Source organism: Acanthochromis polyacanthus, chromosome 11 (genome assembly GCF_021347895.1).
Source record: "Acanthochromis polyacanthus isolate Apoly-LR-REF ecotype Palm Island chromosome 11, KAUST_Apoly_ChrSc, whole genome shotgun sequence".
NCBI classification, from domain to species: Eukaryota; Metazoa; Chordata; class Actinopteri; family Pomacentridae; genus Acanthochromis; species Acanthochromis polyacanthus.
Genome location: NC_067123.1, coordinates 36,820,896 through 36,839,230, shown reverse-complemented (window position 1 = coordinate 36,839,230; position 18,335 = coordinate 36,820,896). Strand labels below are relative to the sequence as shown.

At 36.7% G+C, this 18,335-nt stretch overlaps 1 protein-coding gene across 4 annotated transcripts in view; it reads left to right on the top strand.

Moving 5' to 3' along the window:
* The first annotated feature begins 4,777 nt into the window (after positions 1–4,777).
* The window catches only part of tuft1b (tuftelin 1b), a 30,141-nt gene continuing 16,583 nt past the window's right edge, over positions 4,778–18,335 (top strand). The window contains exons 1-2 of one of the 4 annotated variants that reach the window (XM_051955758.1): positions 4,778–4,903; positions 6,600–6,656. In XM_051955758.1, the coding sequence (XP_051811718.1) occupies positions 4,793–4,903; positions 6,600–6,656 (168 nt within the window). In that variant the 5' untranslated portion in view covers positions 4,778–4,792. Of the gene's footprint in view, positions 4,904–6,332; positions 6,475–6,599; positions 6,657–15,772; positions 15,792–18,335 lie in introns of those variants that run through there. The other 3 variants (XM_022219671.2, XM_022219672.2, XM_051955759.1) reach the window with 3 other exon arrangements.

Here is an 18,335-nt window from a genome sequence, read left to right as displayed (position 1 = left end):
GTTTTGTTAAAACATGTTAGATATGGGTAATTTTTCACAATGTTCAGAGACTTAATGTTAAGTAGATGAATGATAAATTGCCACAGTCAGTTTGGAAATTAAGTAAAAGTGTCAAAAAGAAGAAGGAAAAAAGTCCTTTATTAATAAAGGACTTTTAGGAACTCGGAGTGCCTCGGATCTTTCTCCTTCTTCTTTTTGACATTTAAATGGATTTTTTCCACTAGATCCTGAAGAGCACCCAGTATACCTTCTTCTATCCACTGATGCACTCATCTTTTTCTTGTTTTTAAGTAAAAGTGTATTTTGAATATTCTTTGATGCTGATTAATCCTTTTTAAACAGAAGATAGAAACATAGAAATTCAACTTTCTGAATGAAAATCACATTGCAAGCAAGATTAAATATTCCTGGCTGCCTTAAAATGATACATTGATGTAAAATCTCAACAGAAGTTTGTTCATTTTACAGTTTTTTTATGCGCTCACAAATAGAATTAAATTTTGTTCCACTTGAAATGTCTTGTTGGTCTCACAAATCAAATACATGTTGATTAAATTTCACATATAAAGTTGATTAAAATATTCTGTCAGCTTTATCTTTGGTACCCCAACTTAATATTCTAGGTTTGAGGAAGTCTGAGGCAGCCAGGTTACAAATTATTCGGAGTTCGAGAAGCTTTATTTCACTTTTTACAGTGCGTATTTAAACTGGAATGATTTGAAACTCGTGCAAGAATTCAACGTGTGCAAGTGTGAATGTTGAGCTTCAAAGCCTCATAGCTTTACATGTACTAACCAGTTTAAATAAATCAATAAACCTGAGGTGAGTTCACACCTGCACAGAGATACAAAGAATTCAAGATCAAGGCCAGCCGCCGTCCTGCAGTTTTCTGTCTACAAAGCAGCTTTCACAGCACTTCCTGTTACCGATTCAACAGGCCTGACGGTGTACAAAGGCTGTTTCAGAGTTTGTCAGGCGACTAACAATGAGAAATATGTTCAACAAGATCCAAATCCCTTCACTTGCTGTTATAGGCTGGAAAACACAGAACATTTCACCTCATCGAAGGTCACTGGAGACAATTATGGCAACATAAATAAAGTTTATCCAAGCAAATCTAAAAAAAAAAAAAATCATCATTTTAACTCCAACTTAACAGTTTTTATTAATAATTTTACTCTTCATCTTATTTTATCTTAGACTTTTTGGTGCCTCAGTTTTATTCAATCACAGGAGTGCCATAATAAAAGATAAATCTGTTAAAAAAAATAAAGAAATTGATTTATTAATTTGATTTATTTCTTTATTTTTATTTATCCTTCCTAATATTTACACATTTATTTCCTTATTTTTAACAGATTTATTTCTTTGTTTTTTATTTATTCATCTTTATATTTTTTCATATTCTTCCCTTATTTTTAAAGAGATTTTTTCATTTATTTCTCTTTATATTTACACATTTATTTCCTTATTTTTAACAGATTTTTTTCATGTATTCCTCTTTATATTTACTAATTTATTTCCTTATTTTTAACAGATTTTTTTCATTTATTCCTCTTTATATTTACACATTTATTTCCTTATTCTTAAACAGATTTTTTCATTTATTCCTCCTTATATTTTTACATTTATTTCCTTTTTTTTTTTTTTTTTTTTTTTTACAGATTTATCTTATGTTATGGCACTCCTGTGATTCCATACCGTGAACTGAGCGGGAGATTATCCAAATTGCTTTAAGCACTCCCTGCGAGGCACAAACTGTTCAGATTTCAAAGAAGAAAAAGAAAAAGAAGTTGAATTGAGCCGAGACAATCTGTTTCACAGATGTCTCGAGTAAACTTGAGGGGACGATTAATGAATCAAAAGATGCTCAGATGGCGGCAGTTTCAAAGCATATCTGACTTTAAAGATAAACATGATAAAGATCTGATCATATTCTTACAAAATGTCAAACCTCTGTGTCCTTTTTGTTCATTCTCTCTCTGCGTTTCTCAGAACACATCAGCAGCGAGTTCCTTTTAGCTCGGGCTCAGTTTTCCCCCGCAGAGACACCGACTCTGTAATCCTTAGTTGGTTTACTGTAATTACTGAAGACATCAAGCTGAACTCAGACGACCTCCCAGCGCTTCTCCTCAGCTCCTCCGACTTCACAGCGTTTCCTTCTGTTGTCTTTAATTTAAAAAAAATAAATGTAAATATTACATCAATGGAAGCTGATTACAGACGCTGAATGGTGGCGTGTTTGTTTGGATGATCACACACTTGGCTGCACATCATTTCATTTGGTGCACCAGAAGTATTAGTGGGATGGAAATGTGGTTGTCAGTCGACATGTATAGCAGGGCGTCTTCTGCTTCTACACGTAACAACTCTTAAAACACAAATGAGGCTGGATTTGCATGTAAGCTCGACACAAGACGCTACTTGCGCAACTTTCAGAAAGGACATGAAAGATTTAGAGATAGAATTGTGGGACTCTTTGTATCATAGTTGACATTTTTGCTGTTTTCAGGCCTAAAACCAACATGGCCGCCTACAACCAAAGACCACATGGTATTTTTACACAAAGGTTCTTCTAAATATTATATATACAATTCAGTATAATTGAAAGTTATTTCTAAAGACATTGTAGTAAATCTGTTGACATGACATAAATCCACACTTGACTCACACACTACTTTGTATTAAATAACTCAGAAAGCCTTGGAGTCTTCCAGTCTTTTCTTCAGGAGGAAATGACATCATGTGGAGCAGGTCATGTGATCTGGAATTAACACACTTCCTTGAGAGGTGTTTTTGTAACAGGAACTTAGTGGACAGTGATTTCGCAGACACATACAATGTGTTATTTTCCATCTAAAATGTGGTATATTGGCAAAAAAGAAATATCTGTCATGATTATCTCAACTCAAACATCTCAACAGGAACACAATCAAAACTATTTTTGAATAAGGTCATTTTATTATTGTTTTGCTAATTAGAAGGTGGTTGTTATTACACTGGGACGGTTATTTAGTTGATGTTTTAGTGATATCCTGTAATTTTTTCCTAATAAGCGATTGTTTAAATAATAAACAATTCTGGAATTTGTAAAGACGGGATCATAATGGACATAGCAAGATATATCCCATGGACTTCAAAAGTCCCTCAATTATATATTGATCCAACAATGACATGAACTTTTTCATATTCAACTCTTTTAAAAAAGGCTTAAAATAACATCCACACTTTGCATTGTGCAGCAAACTAAGATGTAACAAAAGCTAAACCATTATTTAACAGAGCTGGTGCGTGTTTACTTTGGGTTGTGCCTTTAAAATGATCTGTCTTTTGTATTTACTATGAATCCATTTAACCGAAGCGGTTCCTCTTACAAAGCAGATGTTCTGTGTTTATTTACAGCAGCTTATTGTGTTCCAGTGACAACGTGACCACTTTTATATTGTTGGGTGTCACGGAACAAATAATGCAGAAGTTACGGTCTGAAACCACGACGTAAGCCTGCATTACACAACATGGTGGTGAATTAACTACATGACTGGATGGTTCAACCAGATTTGGGGATTAGATGCTCGTCTTTACATTATAATGGATTTTATTTAAGGCCACACCTCCAAAACTCACTGCTGCAAAAATACAACTTCATTTTTAATTTCATTATTATTTACTATCATTTATCTTTCTATGGCTGTTATTTTTGCTCATTTTTGCTAATTTTTTATATATATTTGTGTTTTGTTTTTTTTTTCTGATTTATATACAGTAAAAAAATTTCATGTTCAAATATTGAAAGAGAATCAATTGGCTGTTTTATTACGAATGCAGATTTTTTTTTTAATGTGGATATTGTTTACATTTTTTTGGTCTGTTTATTTATTTACTACTGTATCATGTAAATTAATATTTGTCGTGATTTCTCAAGATTTTATCTGTATTTTCACAAAACAGGAGATAAAATACTGTTTTAATAAATCATTTACCCATTGAATCTTTCATTTACATATTTTAATTTCAAATATTTGCAGATATCTGCAAAATAATAACATATTTCAGTCATTTACATACACTGAGAAGAGTGTAATTTTATCGTCACGCAAACAAAAAGGACAAATTTCCTTTCATAACAGTATACATTTTGATGAGGACATTAATTACAGTCTGTTTTTGTTGGTTTGTATATATATGCATACATATATTAGTTAGTTAGTTAGTTAGTTAGTTTTTATTACTATTATTATTAGCATTTTTTTGGTTCAAATTTTTCTTGCTAATTTATTTTTTCTATATCTTTCAAGGTTAACACGAGTAACAACATGGAAACACTTATGTTAAAACTAAAGCTCCTCTCAAAACTCATAATATATTCATGTTAAACTGCTGATTAAAGTTTTAACAGTCTCATAAAAAAGAAAATAAATTAGATTGTCCCTCCATCAAAGCCCTGCTAAGTGCGCTGCTTATTTCCTCCTGGTTTTGATCCATTATTCAGCAAACTTTGTCTCACATGCTGAAAGTAGGACGCTTCTCTGGGCCGATGTGTCAAACTTGATGTCAGAAAGAGTTTGTGAAAGTAAATGAGTTCAGGCCTGACAGGACGTGGATCCACCTGACGCCTTCTGGACGCTGATCAAACCAGACTCCTGTTATCCTATTTGCAGGACGGACACAGAATTAGCGGCAGATATCGCAGAGGAGGAAGATCCTTGAAGGCTCTCTGTGCTGTTAGAGAGACAGATGGAGAAGAGATCCGAATACATTTGGCTGAAGTGAGACAGATGCAGAGAGGAAGCATATGGGATCCGTGTGGAAGAAGATCCGGCAGGTGACTGAGAGCAGGATGCCGTGGTTCAGCAGCTCTCACATCAAATGTCTGCCGGATTCAGGCGTCATCAGCTTCTCAGAGGTCAGACAACGTTTAATTGTTTCAGTCATTTGTTACTGAGCAAATCAGTCATTGCTGCTCCTAAACTGTGGACTTTATTCTGCCATTAACCATGAATTTACAGCCTGTGAAAGGACAGACAGTGGAGTGTTTCTATCGGCTGCTATCAATGAATCACTTACAGTAGACTATAGATTTAATTCTGTTTTGATAGTTCAGTGTCATATTTTAGGGGAAAGTCAGATTTTCAGATCTGAATATTTGCCGTTTAATGTAAACAATGTTGTTTGCTGAATATCTTTGGGTTGTGAACAAAACAAAGCATTTGAGCTTTTGGAGACATTTTCCCATTTTTCTGATTGTATGCAGATTAAACAACTAATTGATTAACTGAGAAATTAATGCACAGATAGATTGACAATGAAAATAATGATTGTTGCATCTCTACTTTTAATGGAAATGTCTGGTCCATATAAGATAAGATAAGAAAAGAGTTCAATAAATAAATATCTTTAACATGCAAATTAATTATTGGATTCATTAATTCTTACAAAAACTACTTTCTTGATATTACTCTAAATACATTACAGGGAAAATCTGTCTGTAAAATGGCATTTCAACAAACATTTAACATTTGTTTTAGCTCCTAATATAAATAATATATACATTAATTTTAAACAGTAGCAGATATCTATAAAATAGTTCTTTTTTGCTGATTTATGTACTGAAAATAAAGTAATTTTATGGTCAAACATTGAAAAATAATTAATTGGATTTTTTATGTGGATATTATTTACAGTTTTGGTCTATTTATTTAATGCTGTTATCATGTAAATTAATATTCTTTGTGATTGTTCAAGATATTATCTGTAATGTCACAAAACAGGGAATAAAATACTGTTTCAATGAACTATTTACCCTTTTTGAATCCTTAATTTACATATTTTAATTTCAAAAAGTAGCAAATATCTGCAAAATAGCACGATCTTTTAGTCATTCACATACACTAAGAATAGTGTAATTTTATGGTCAGACATAAAAAAAGGACAAATTTCCATTCCTAAAAATATAAATTTTGATGAGGACATTAATTACAGTCTGGTTTGTTTTGTAGAATAAATATTAAAATTAATACTTGTTGAGTATTTTTAACTGAATATCAGCTGCAATGTCACAAAACGGGAAAATCTGTAAAATAATAAAATTTTGGGGGGAAAAAGATGATATTTTACAGTGTAGAATGACAGAATGTGTTGTGGAAAAAAATGTAATTAAATCCAAATATGTTTGATAACGTTTTTGACTGGTCACCTGGTGCTTGAAATGAGTAAAAACAGACATTTTCCACCATAAATTAACGCGTAAAAGACCAAAATTGGTGCGCAAAGATCCACCAGAATGCAGGAAGTGACGTATCTGACGTGTCGCCAACTTTCTGCATCCAAACAGCCCGGTGAAGAGTCAGAGGAGCGACGTGCCGGTAAGGATTTCTGCCTCCTCCTGGCTTCAGAGCTGCATTCCTCCGCTGTCTGTAGAGCTGCAGGTCTTTATTTCACCTGGACAGGAAGAGGAGGCAGACAGAGCAGCTCCAGGTGGAAAGCCGCGGTTGTTTCCGAGGAGGAGAAGTTTAAAGAGGACATTTGTCTGTTCCAGAAACTTCTCACAGCTCTAATCTCTCTTTTATTTCTATATCTGGGCTTCACTTGGTGCCGAGAAGATGAACGGCGGAGTTCTGCGGACTGTGGACGATGGAGAAGTGGACGAGACGACGAACGTGAGTGATGTGTGACTTAAATGTGTTAGAAAAGAAAAATATGCTATTTAGGAATAACATAAACTACATTAGCGACTGAACAACGGTTTCTCATCGGGTTTGTGTCACAGCGGTGGTGGATGAAGTTATTTAATTTCACTGTCCCGTTTTACGGAACTTTTCTGAACATTAATTTTCCTCTAGACTCACATTTGAGTTAAGTTTTATTTGTAAAAATGAAAAGTGATGTTTGTCGACATCAGAAATTCACTTTTGACCCAATCACATGACGTCAGAAAATAATACAACGTGCTATTTAATGTGTCCTCACAGCGCATGTGCTGTAAAATTAATCAAAATATTTCTTTTTTTATTTGCCATTTGTCCAGTTTGATTTTTTTTTATCTTATCCGTGTGTTTACTTTGTCATAGCATGCTGCTGTGTTACATTTCATCACAACACAAAGAACACGTTGTACCAAACCAGACTGAAGTTCACTTCTGAGTCATAGTTAAGGGAAAAATTAAGGGAGACGTAAACTTTTAATAGTTTTAACGATTTAGAGGTGAGAGAGACACTTTTAACCCTCAATAAAGTCTCAAACCCACCTTCAAATTTGTGAAACTTTTATTCTATTTGTGAAAATGCTAAATAATTAGAGCATTTAGTATCCTGCCTTAATGTGTTGGGTCCATGTGGGGAAAAAAGCTCTGGAGTTTTCCTTTTTCTTTTGTGTTTTACTGGTAAAATTTGTCATTTGTGAAAAACTGATTGGAAGAATTTTAATTCTCTGTAGGACACTCCAGTCCAGATTAATGCTGCCAAATGATTAAAATTATTCAATCAGGGTTGCTGTGGATTAGTTTGGATTAATCACAATTAAATATCATTAAGATAAGGTAAACTTTGTTGATTCCACAGTGGGGGAAATCCAACGTTACAGCAGTTTCAAAGGGGGAAAAATATGAAGGCAGTACAAGAATAAATTAGAAACATTTTTTTTGTTTGTTTTTTGTGAACATTTCATACATGAGGGTGAGGTTGAAACTGTTATTGCACATAAGTGATTTTCATATGTAAGGGAATTTTTAATCTGTATTAATTGTGTTTCATTTTGCATGAGCAAACAAACTCAAGGCAGAAGGGTGTACATATATTTACATTCCCCACCGAGACGCCCAACGTGCTGTTTAGCGTCTTCCATGTCGAGTTGTTTGATTCTGCCACTACCGGATCAATTTCCCATTTGAGCATGAGTGACGGTAATGCTACGTGTCCACTAGATGCGTTTTTCCTGCTTGTAAAGCGTACTTGAGGACAGTTGCTGGTGTTCAACTCCTGTCGACCTTCTTCTCCAACTATCCTGCCCCTGATTGGACAAACACATGGATGTCAAATTGGACCAACATGGCGGCTCGGTCGCAAACTTTCTCTTTTGTTATGAAAACAGTTCAGCGAAAAGTATTTCTGAAAGCATTTGAGGTGAGAAATAAGCTATGCAGTAGCTAAATCTGTCCTGTTTTAGTTCACCGACGGCGAGTTTAGACGTTTGACAAAAGCTTTGCGATGGGTTGGACCGCCGCACGGCGCATCGAACTTGCATAAAGTAGAAATCGAGTCTACTTTTGGCACACTCACCAATACTATAATGGTTTAATGAATCTTTATCCTCTCTATTTCATTTATTCCACATTTCACCAGTCTGTACTTAGTGGTTTTAGGTCTGGGTCTGGTCTAATGTGTTCCAGATGAGGATAAGAGAACATAAATCCATATTTTTATTTTCATTTTTTTGCCTTTTTACAGTTAGAATAAAGGGATATAATGATCATGACGAACAGGTAGCGTTGAGAACATGTGGCACAGTACGGGACCCTTTCTCTAAAATCTAATCCTTCATACACATTTACTTACAGCAAGAATTATATTAGAACAATCCAAAAAATCTATCATTTAACTTATTTATTGCATTTTATGGCAAGATTGAACAGGAAAATGTGTGCACAAAGGCTTTTTCTCAGGGATAAGGACATGTGAACAGGCAAACACTGCCAACAACCTTGACTCTAATTAATCTCAACATGTTGCAACTACTTTCACTGACACGGTTTAACTCCTGACTCCTTAAAAATGTCCATGTTTCAGTTTCCAGTCATACAGTGTTTGCTTTGAGTGATTGGCAACACGCTTGTGTAACCGCTGATGCTGAAGTCACTTAAATTGAGAAACCCTGAGCAGAAACTCGTGCTGTTTTCATGGTGTGAGGCCGGGTTGGTTCTTCACGTTGGTTAGCAGAACAGTTAGCGACTTCCACAGCCTGCTGAGAGACTCTTAACTTCACTGTTACGACAGAACTGCAGCTGGAAGGAAACGAACAGAATACAGTAATGGAAAAATGTATCGGACACCCTTAAAATTGGACACAACCTCAAATATTTCACACTGTTGAGGGCTAATCTTGACCCATTCTTCTTGACTTTCAGCTTTTAATTCTTTGGTTTGCTCTTTTGAAACAGACCTTTTGATATTCCACCACAGATTTTCAGTGGGTCTCATGTCCGGGGATTGAGCTGGCCACTCTAAGACCTGGATGCTGAGCTCCTGCAGCCAAGTTCTACCGCTCCTGGATGTGTGGCAAGGGGCATTAAAGGGGGCATTAAGGGGCATTGTCTTGTTGAAACACTCAGTTTTGACGTTGACGGAACAGAGCACATGCAGAAGGGATGAGGGTTTTCAGAATGGCACAACACTTGGCCGGGTTCAGTTGCCATCACCAACACCAGCAGCCCTCATGCACCCCTAAAACATGATGCCGCCTCCACCATGCTTGACAGTAGGTTCTGTACATGCTGGAGATGATGCTTGGCCTGACCCTCACATTAGCAGGACTCCTCTGATCACAGAATCTTGACCATAAATCACCAAAAGTCAGTCTAAACTGCCTTAAAATGATAAAAACCTGGTCCATAATCACTTGAAATGTTACACAAAAAGAGTTTTATGTGCATAGCGGTGTGAAAACGTCGTAGTGGCTGTTAAAAATTCAAAAATTCTGATTCAAAATGGCTGCTGAAGGACTGCATCTGCACAACCTTCATTAGTGGTACCAAAATGACCCAATACTCAAAATATACTAATATAGACGGAAGCATGTTGTTAATTCCTTATTCTATCCAATCCAATCAGAAAAATCCAATAGTGTGCATGCTTGCTGAAGTTGATTGCCCCTGACACCTCTCATCTCGAGTAATATCCTGAAGAAAAGGCTGAAATTAAGTCAAATAACTTTAATATATATAAAAAAGTGAATTCAGTTTTCTGAGTGTACAATGCTCCCTGAATATAAAAGCTATTATCTGAATGGACAAGGACAAATACTTCTCGCTTGTTATCTGTTCTATGTCTCAAATCTGGTATCAACTCGTGTAGCTGCTGCTTTGTTCTGCTGCTTGTTGCACGAGTGGAATTTGGCTTCTTTTATCAGGATATTTCCCCTCAGAGTTCACACAGAAAACTTTCACAGCGTACAGCGGTGCGTTCAGAACAAACCGATGTGTTGGAACAAGTGAAGCCTGAACGCACCTACTGCCAACGTCATTAGAGGCAAACTACGGCAGCAATCACACCCTCCAGCCACGTTTTATTGCTATGAAATAACCAACATTTTAACCCTTTCTGTTGAAGTCGGTTGAGGAAATTGTACATTATGAAATGGGGAATTTACTCACTAGGAATTTGTCAAAAGTTGTTCATTTGCTGGTTAAATACAAACGCTCTCTTTGCATTTGGCGATTAAACAATCGTACAGTATTTTCTTTACACGCATCCTTGTTATATTAAAGAGTAACGGCAGTTTAACAAAGCATGAGTGACACTTTGCCGGAGAAAAGATTAAACATTGCATAAGTCGTAATTATGGTTAAAGAGAGTCATTGTTCCAAATCCTGGAGTTGCTAAGTGTTTTCTCCCGTCATGATGGGACATGTAGATCATTAGTTTATACAGATATGAGGCAGGAAGAGAACCGATGGATGCACACATGGTGCAAAATCATTCTTTATCTGCTGACATTTAGTGGAACTAAATGATTAGAATGAAAGTCCTTGATTGTAGCTGTGGGGGATCAGTTGTTTATTTAGTGGATTAAAAAGTCAAGGCAGGATAAATCTGTAAATACAGCTGAGTTATGTAATTCTGACTGCGTCTTTAACCACATCTGCCCTGAGAGTACCGGGTTTTATTAAAACGACCTGAGAAAGCTGTCAAGCTCAGTGCAGAAATGCTGTTTTTTTTTTTTTTTTTTTAACAATTGCAGTTATTAGATGAAAAAGCAAAGGCAAGACAAGTGAAAATGATCAGCTTTACCAGTTTTTCACTCCATTTTCTTAAAACAAATTGCTGTTATTATGCAGATTATCCATATTTTGTTAGATTACGGGTAATAACTAGTAAAATTTAAGAAAAAAATCCACAATTCACATATTAATGTAAAAAACACGCCAAAATTATAAATTATTTCCACATCAACTATCTGTATTTTAATAAATTTGATCTTTTACAGTGTTTGACTGTAAAAAATATGCGGTTGTTTTATTTTATTTTATGTTTTTTACTGTGTTTAAATCAGCTAAAAATGTCACCATTTTACAGATATTTGCTATTATTTGAAAGAAAATTATGTATGTTAAGGATTGCTACCAATGGTAAATAATTTATAATTTATATAATTTAATGTTGCGTATTGTTGTTTTACGAAAAATTAAAAACAAAAATAAAGTGAAGAAGGCATTAGTGCCAGGACTTCTGCAGATGACAATGTGAAAACTTAAGTCTTTGGCATGTTTTAAATGTAATATGTTTCACTGTATATATTAATGTGCATGTAAAATGTTTTGTGTAAATTGTAAATTATATATTTTTCTTTTTTTAAAGGACCCCAGGAAGACTAGCGGCCATTCAAAGGGCAGCTAATGGGGATCCTAATTAAACAATAAACAATAAATTCAATAGATTTTTTTATAATATGTGGGAAAATCACAGATTTTTTTTTGCATGTTTACTGTTTAAAAAAAAACAGGACTAAACTGTAAATAATGATCACATGAATAGTCTATATTTTCACAGAGTAATTTGCTTTTTCACAATGTGCAACTATAAAATTATAGTATTTCCCTTTATTTAAATATCTGAAATATATCTTCTTTTTTTGACAAATGCTGTCCATTATTTTACTTTTTTAAGTTTAATTTTGCTTTTTTTTTTACAGTTTGTGAATATAACAGCATCTCAGATTTTTTTCACTTCCTTGCTGCAAGAATTTCACCATTTAGTGACTTTATTTTTCTTTGCAGTGTAATAGTAGTAAGACTAAATGGATTGTTGTGCTTCATTTCTTTTGCAAGTAATCTGGTGGAGTTGCAGTTGAGAATCATTCAGTCATGTTCAACACCGTCAGAGTCATTCATAGAAGTTTGTTTTTTCCTCCTATGCTTCAATGTTTTTATTAGAGCGAAATACAAATTAAAATTCTTGCTTGAGTTTTTAAAATCTCACTCTGGTCTGTAAATGGCAGAGAGACTTTTGGTGTTTAAAAATTCTTCCTAATGTCACTTAGGTTCCAAGGTTGTCTATTTGTGTATTTATTTTCAGGCATTTATAAATAAAAAAAGTTCCGGTGTTTTAGGGGTTAAGATGGTGACAGTGAAACATGATTAGGCGTCGATGGCTTTAGAGGAATACTGCGTTTTTTCAGTGAGTCCTGTGATCACACGGTAAACATGAGCTTTGACCTCTTTTGCATCCTGTCCTCCAAACCTCCCAACTTTCTCTTTCTGCTGGGGAAACGTGTACTTTTAGGCTTTCATTGAAGTTATTGTGTGTTCTGTCGTGGCGTGAGAAGCGTCCAGGCAACACTGTTATTAAAATAGCTCAGCCGGATTGTAATGCCTTTTCTGTCAGCGGGTTGTACTTACATGGCTGCAGAACACAGATCCACTCTGAGCCTTTTGTGTGCGACACAAACATTGTTAAATGGCGTGTTTGCACTGCTCACACATCAAATCACTTCTAAGCTGCTGTAAATATATTTTATACAAGTAGCTTGAGAACTAACAGAATGTTCAGAAGAAGAAGATTTATCACTTATGCACCACAGCCCTGGGAAATTCTTTATTTTTACATAACCGAGCTTTGTTAGGAAGTTGGTGTCAGAGAACAGGATATGCTGCCCCTGATGCAGATTTAAGGGCCTAACATGCGCCTTTTTTCGACCAAGCTAGTTCCAGTGCTAGTTTGGAGCCAGTGCATGACTTCGCACCAGTTCTTTGTGTTTCCGCCACCTAAGCACCAGCTTCAAGCTCCAAAAACTGGTGCTTTTCAGGCACCAACTCTTTGCTGGGCCAGAGTAAAGAACCGAGTACATCACAGGCTGGGGAGCCACCATTTTTAAACAACCAAGTGAGTAGTAGTAGTGTTTAGTGTTAGTGTTTTGAAAACCGGTTAATATGGATGCCAAATCCAAGCAGCAGTGGTCTGAGGAGGAGATCCAGTGCTTCTTGGCTCTGTGGTCTTTATGTAAAATTCAGTCGAAGTTAGAGGGAGCCTCTTGGACCAAGCCGGCATTCAAAAACATCCAGCGGGAGATGGCTGCAGCCGGGTACGAGCAGAGCCTCGATTAACTCCTCACTAAACTTAAAAAGCTCAAAAATAACTGCATGGACCAGAAAAGGGAGCTGGGACGTCGCAGTGGTCGGCAGAAAGAATTCCCATTTTGACCTGTTGCATTCCATGATTCTAATCGGGGTTCTGAACGCCACAGCCGAGCTGGAGCAGAGAGGAGAGGCAGCTTGATGGTGCTGGGGCTCGAACCGACAACCTTCTGATCAGAGATCTAAGCACTCAGTACACACCTGCACAAATTTAAACACACACTAAAGCAAAAATGGGAACTGTGATGTCTTACATTTAGATTATAACGCACAAGTAATAAAACTGTTTGTCACATTCGATGATCCATTAGCAGTTAAAGTAATTAATGAGTTAAAATTTAAACATTTCCAGGTTTCATCTTCTTAAATTTCAGAATATTTATCTTTTGTTTTAACATCACTTTAAACTGAATTTTAAAAGTTCTGAAAAGTTTACTCATTTTTGATATTTTATGAGCAAAACTGCATCTAATGATCACTTTCATCATTTCTGCCTTGATTAATCAATTTGATCAAAAAGCTTTCAGAACATTTTAAAAATCTTATGTCTTCTCTTCCAACCGCCATTCTAAAATCAAAAGATATTTAGTTTACTCTCTTGAAAGACACATTTAAGAAACTGAAACTGGAGAATTTTCTTCAGCAAAAGGACTTTAAATGATTAGGCTCCTAAGTATTTTCCAGCTTATCTACTAATCGCTCAGTGGACCAGTGATTCATTCATTAAAAAATACAGAACAATTTGAAAAGGAAATAAATCCTAGGAGCTTCAGTAGAAAGCAGCTGGACTTGTCTTTTGGACAGAAACGGGAATCCAATTGCTTTCTGCTGAAACTCTCAGGATTACATGACGTGATGACAAAGAATCTACTCAGACAGAACAAAAAATAACAGAAATGGAAAAAACAAACTGAGTATTGGACTGTCATATTAAAGACAGCTTCAGTTATGTAAGCTTGAGAGACACACAAGCATGAACATATTTGGGCTTCTCACCACTTGACTTTTTGTTTGCACACTTTTGTTTACTCTGCACACTCTCACCGAGCCGCTGACTGCTATATAAAGACGCTTCATTAATCTCTCTTACGTAACTCGCGCCACACATTCCTCAGAGCGCTGCTACCTACAACTGTCACCTTGTGGTAGATAAACGAGGCTTCTTCACTCCACAGTTTTATCTTTTCTCACAGTCCTCAGTGACTCAGACACCACATTAGCGCACATTTCCACATGTCAAGGCTCACATAAGTGTTCCGAGTTAAGAGTGATTAAAATTTACGTACTGATTTGATGCTCATCCCTCCAGTTTTTCAGCTTTCTAAAAAAAACAGAAAGGAAAATGGGAGTTGATTCTCCTGCCAGGTTATTGCTCCGTTAATCCCCAGAACCCAAAGAAGTTTTTCACCGACTGTGGGCTCTTTTTTTTTTTTTTTTTTACTGCTCCGTAAAGAGAACTCAAAAATGTCTTTTGTGCAGCGTGATAATGATATACCACAAATCATATAAATGGAAAAGAAAAAGTTGAATTTGTTGGATTATTTATGTCACACACATTCAAAGAACCTTGCAGTCAATATGTGAAGCATTTTTCCCAAAGCGCTAGCATGTGTTACCAATGCGGGAACAAAAGCAGTGACTCTACATGCTGTAGATATTTTACTACGTGCACTTTTTATTTGTATTCATGCTTGTTTCCTATTTGCTCTGTGGAAACACGCCCTGCAGTTCAGCCCAGATCAGCTGAAAATACCCTGAATTTTTGTCGCATGACTGTTAGCCGCGGCTTAATTGCTAATGGCCTCTCAAATATGCTGGGGATTACAGATTTTTTTTGTTTTTTTATTGAATATGGTTAGTGGAAGTAGCGATTATTTAAAGCAATGCATATAGAATAAAGAATTTTTTAGGAAATATCACAATTTTTGGTTAAGTTTCCCCGTAGAACGGTCACGGATAACTACTTCAAAGGCAGTCAGAGAGTTGAATATCTGTTGATTCTTGCTATTTATACAGTTTCTGGCTCGAGTAAATGGAGCACTTTGGGTGTTTTTTGGAAGACAACATGCGACTCAAACCTGCTGGTGTGTTCAGAGGGTTAATAAATGACCCCGAAAATGTTACACAGTTTAGATTTGCCGTCAACAAACATCGCCCTCGAGGCCTGTGTATAATCTAATCAGTGGAAATGTTCTTTCCATTGTGCATTTGGCACCACAGTCCTGCAGGGGGAGGCTAACGGCTGTGTGCCTACTCGGGCTGGCACCGTAGCGTTCTGACTGGAGAACAATCTGGAGGAAAGAAAGGGTTGGGCCGCTGGTGGAGCCTCACCCATCCATGTAAGGCAAGACAGAAGCGGCTTCCCACGCACTTAGTCACTCAGACGCAGACTGTCTGGATCGTAGGAACATCACTGGGAAGCGTCCCGGACAACTTTTGTCTGCTCAGGTAGATATGAGATCTTTGTGAGATAAGGTGACAGATTTGCACGGGTGATGATTTTAGTGAGTGTGAAGTTCATGATGGTACTTGCAGTTGTAGTTTGTATGATGAAGTGTTTGAGTTATATGATTCATTTGGCTTTGTCTTCCTAGCAAACATGTAAAGATTCTTAAACCTTTCTTGTATTCTCAATATACTGCAGGTGAGGCATTCAATAGGGTCATATTTTATTTAACCACCTGAACTTTCATCGTGTAAAAGTGGCTTTAAAACTTTCTCGAGCCACCCCCTCTGTGTGTGTCAGTTACTACTTCAACTGCAAAGTGGTTCAGTGTCTATCCTGCTGGTGACACATGCAGTTGGCATTAATCACACAGGAAGGTTTGGTGTGGCAAGACTTGCTGTTATCAACAAGTTATCACATCATTTTAAGTGTTTTATGGCATCTCTAACCCTTCACATCGCGTGTTGTCGTGTTGCTCGGTAATAAAACTTGTGTGTTTTGACTGCAGCCAGAGATGGATGGATTTCACGCTTGGCTGCGAACTCTGTTGTTACAGATGTGTGTGTGTGTGGCAGCGAATGCGCTGTCATCAGCTTTCCCTTCTCAGCTTATTAGTATGATTTAATACTCAGATTTAAAGCTATGTCTGGTGGTGTTTCTTATTGTTCTTTGGCGTCAGTCAGCTTATACTCATCGTGGAATCATCTTTAAGTCAGTGAGCAGCCATCATTGTGTAGTCTGATAGCTGGAAGTGGACGGTCCTGTATTGATCATATGAAGTCACTGGAAACTGAAATGAAGCAGCGATGTCACCTGGAGCCCGACTAATACATGGATCAGTCAACTCTTATTGGCCGTTATTGGATCACCACAGATATATTAGTGTCTGCTCATATGTTGTCCGACAAAGTTTCTTTTTACAGAACACAGTACAGAAAAAGATGCCAGTTGTGGTGGTATAGAAATGGTGTCTTCACGTAGTTTGTCCAGCAGAACAGCTTCGACTCTATTGTTTACAAAACTTTCAGCACTGTCTACAGCGCATGTAGTAGAGTATGGTGCGGAGTCAAGTTGTGTCCTTACAGAACAAGCCAGCTGATAAAATATGTAGCTGGAGTTAATGAACAATGACCCAGTCCTTATCTCTTGTCAATATATCTCTAACAAAATATAAATGTACCAATAAGATTTGTTGTTCCTGACTGCGGAAATTCACAAATACATGTCATCACTGTGTGTACGTTGTCCGACAAGCACTGATCTGAAAGCTTCTTTTTACAGAATACAAAAAAAGATGCAAGTTGGGATAGTTAGTAGAAATGTAGTCTCAACAGAGTGGTCCTGACTCCATTGTTTACCAAACTTTCAGTACTGTCTGCAGCACGTGTGGAGTCGAATAGTGTCCGTACAGAAAAATACAAGCTAGCTGATGAAATATGTAGCTGGAGTTAAGGAACAATATCCCAGTCCTTATCCCTCTCAGAACCCTCAAGAACTAATATGAAAGCTTCTTTTTACAGAAGACAGAAAAAGATACAAGTTGGAGTAGTTAGTAGAAACGTAGTCCTCACGCAGCTTTTCCAACAGAGTGGCTCTGACTCCATTGTTTACCAAACTCTCAGCATTGTTTGCAGCACATGTAGTAGAGTATGGTGCGGAGTCAGATGGTGTTCTCACAGAAAGATGCAGACTAGTTTGTGAAATATGACGCTGCAAAGTTAATAAACAAGGATCCCATTCTTTTCCCTTTTCAATCTACCTTTATAAAATAATAAGCGTTCATTGGCTAAATTTGCAAATACATGCGTCGCTGGAGTGCAGAAACACTATCTTAGCAGACCCAAATCTGATTAGGAAAACTTTTTCTCCATAAAATTGGTATCGACTCCAAAAATAAATCTAGTATCTGTTGAGATCTAATGTCATCTAAAACCAGTGAACATGAGTCAGGTTGGGCTGTACCTGCTTCTTTTCTTATCATCTGTGAGTCTCATCCAGTACAGATGATGTGATCTGCAGTGTTATTGATTTTTTCCCCTGATTACCTGAGTGTGTCAGCGATAATGACATACTGTCTCCACTCTGCTCCATTACTCTCTTCAGGTCTACTCTCCTCTGAGCTGAACCATTATTATACTACATAACTCAGTTTCACGTCCCTGTACTCCAGGGCTTAACTTTCAGCTTTTTAATCAATTAGTCAATCAGCATAGAAAATAATAGTCAACTGCTTTGCTAATTGAACAAATGCTGGAGTCGTTTTTCATTCCAAACATCACCAAGTTCCAGTCAGAATTATCTGTTTTCTTCATGATTTATGCAGTCCTTCTTTGCTCTACTACACTTTGCATTGAGTTTTCCTCCCACCTTGCAGAATAACAGACAGGCAGTAAACATCCTACAGCAGCGCTTCGTCCTCCTCCTTCTTTATTTACTGCGATGTAAACGGATTCCCCCTCTGGTCTCACTGCTGCTGCTCAGCTTTAAGGCTGACCTATATTGGACAGGTGTCTCCAGTAGCAGATTATCCACCATATTGTTCACAC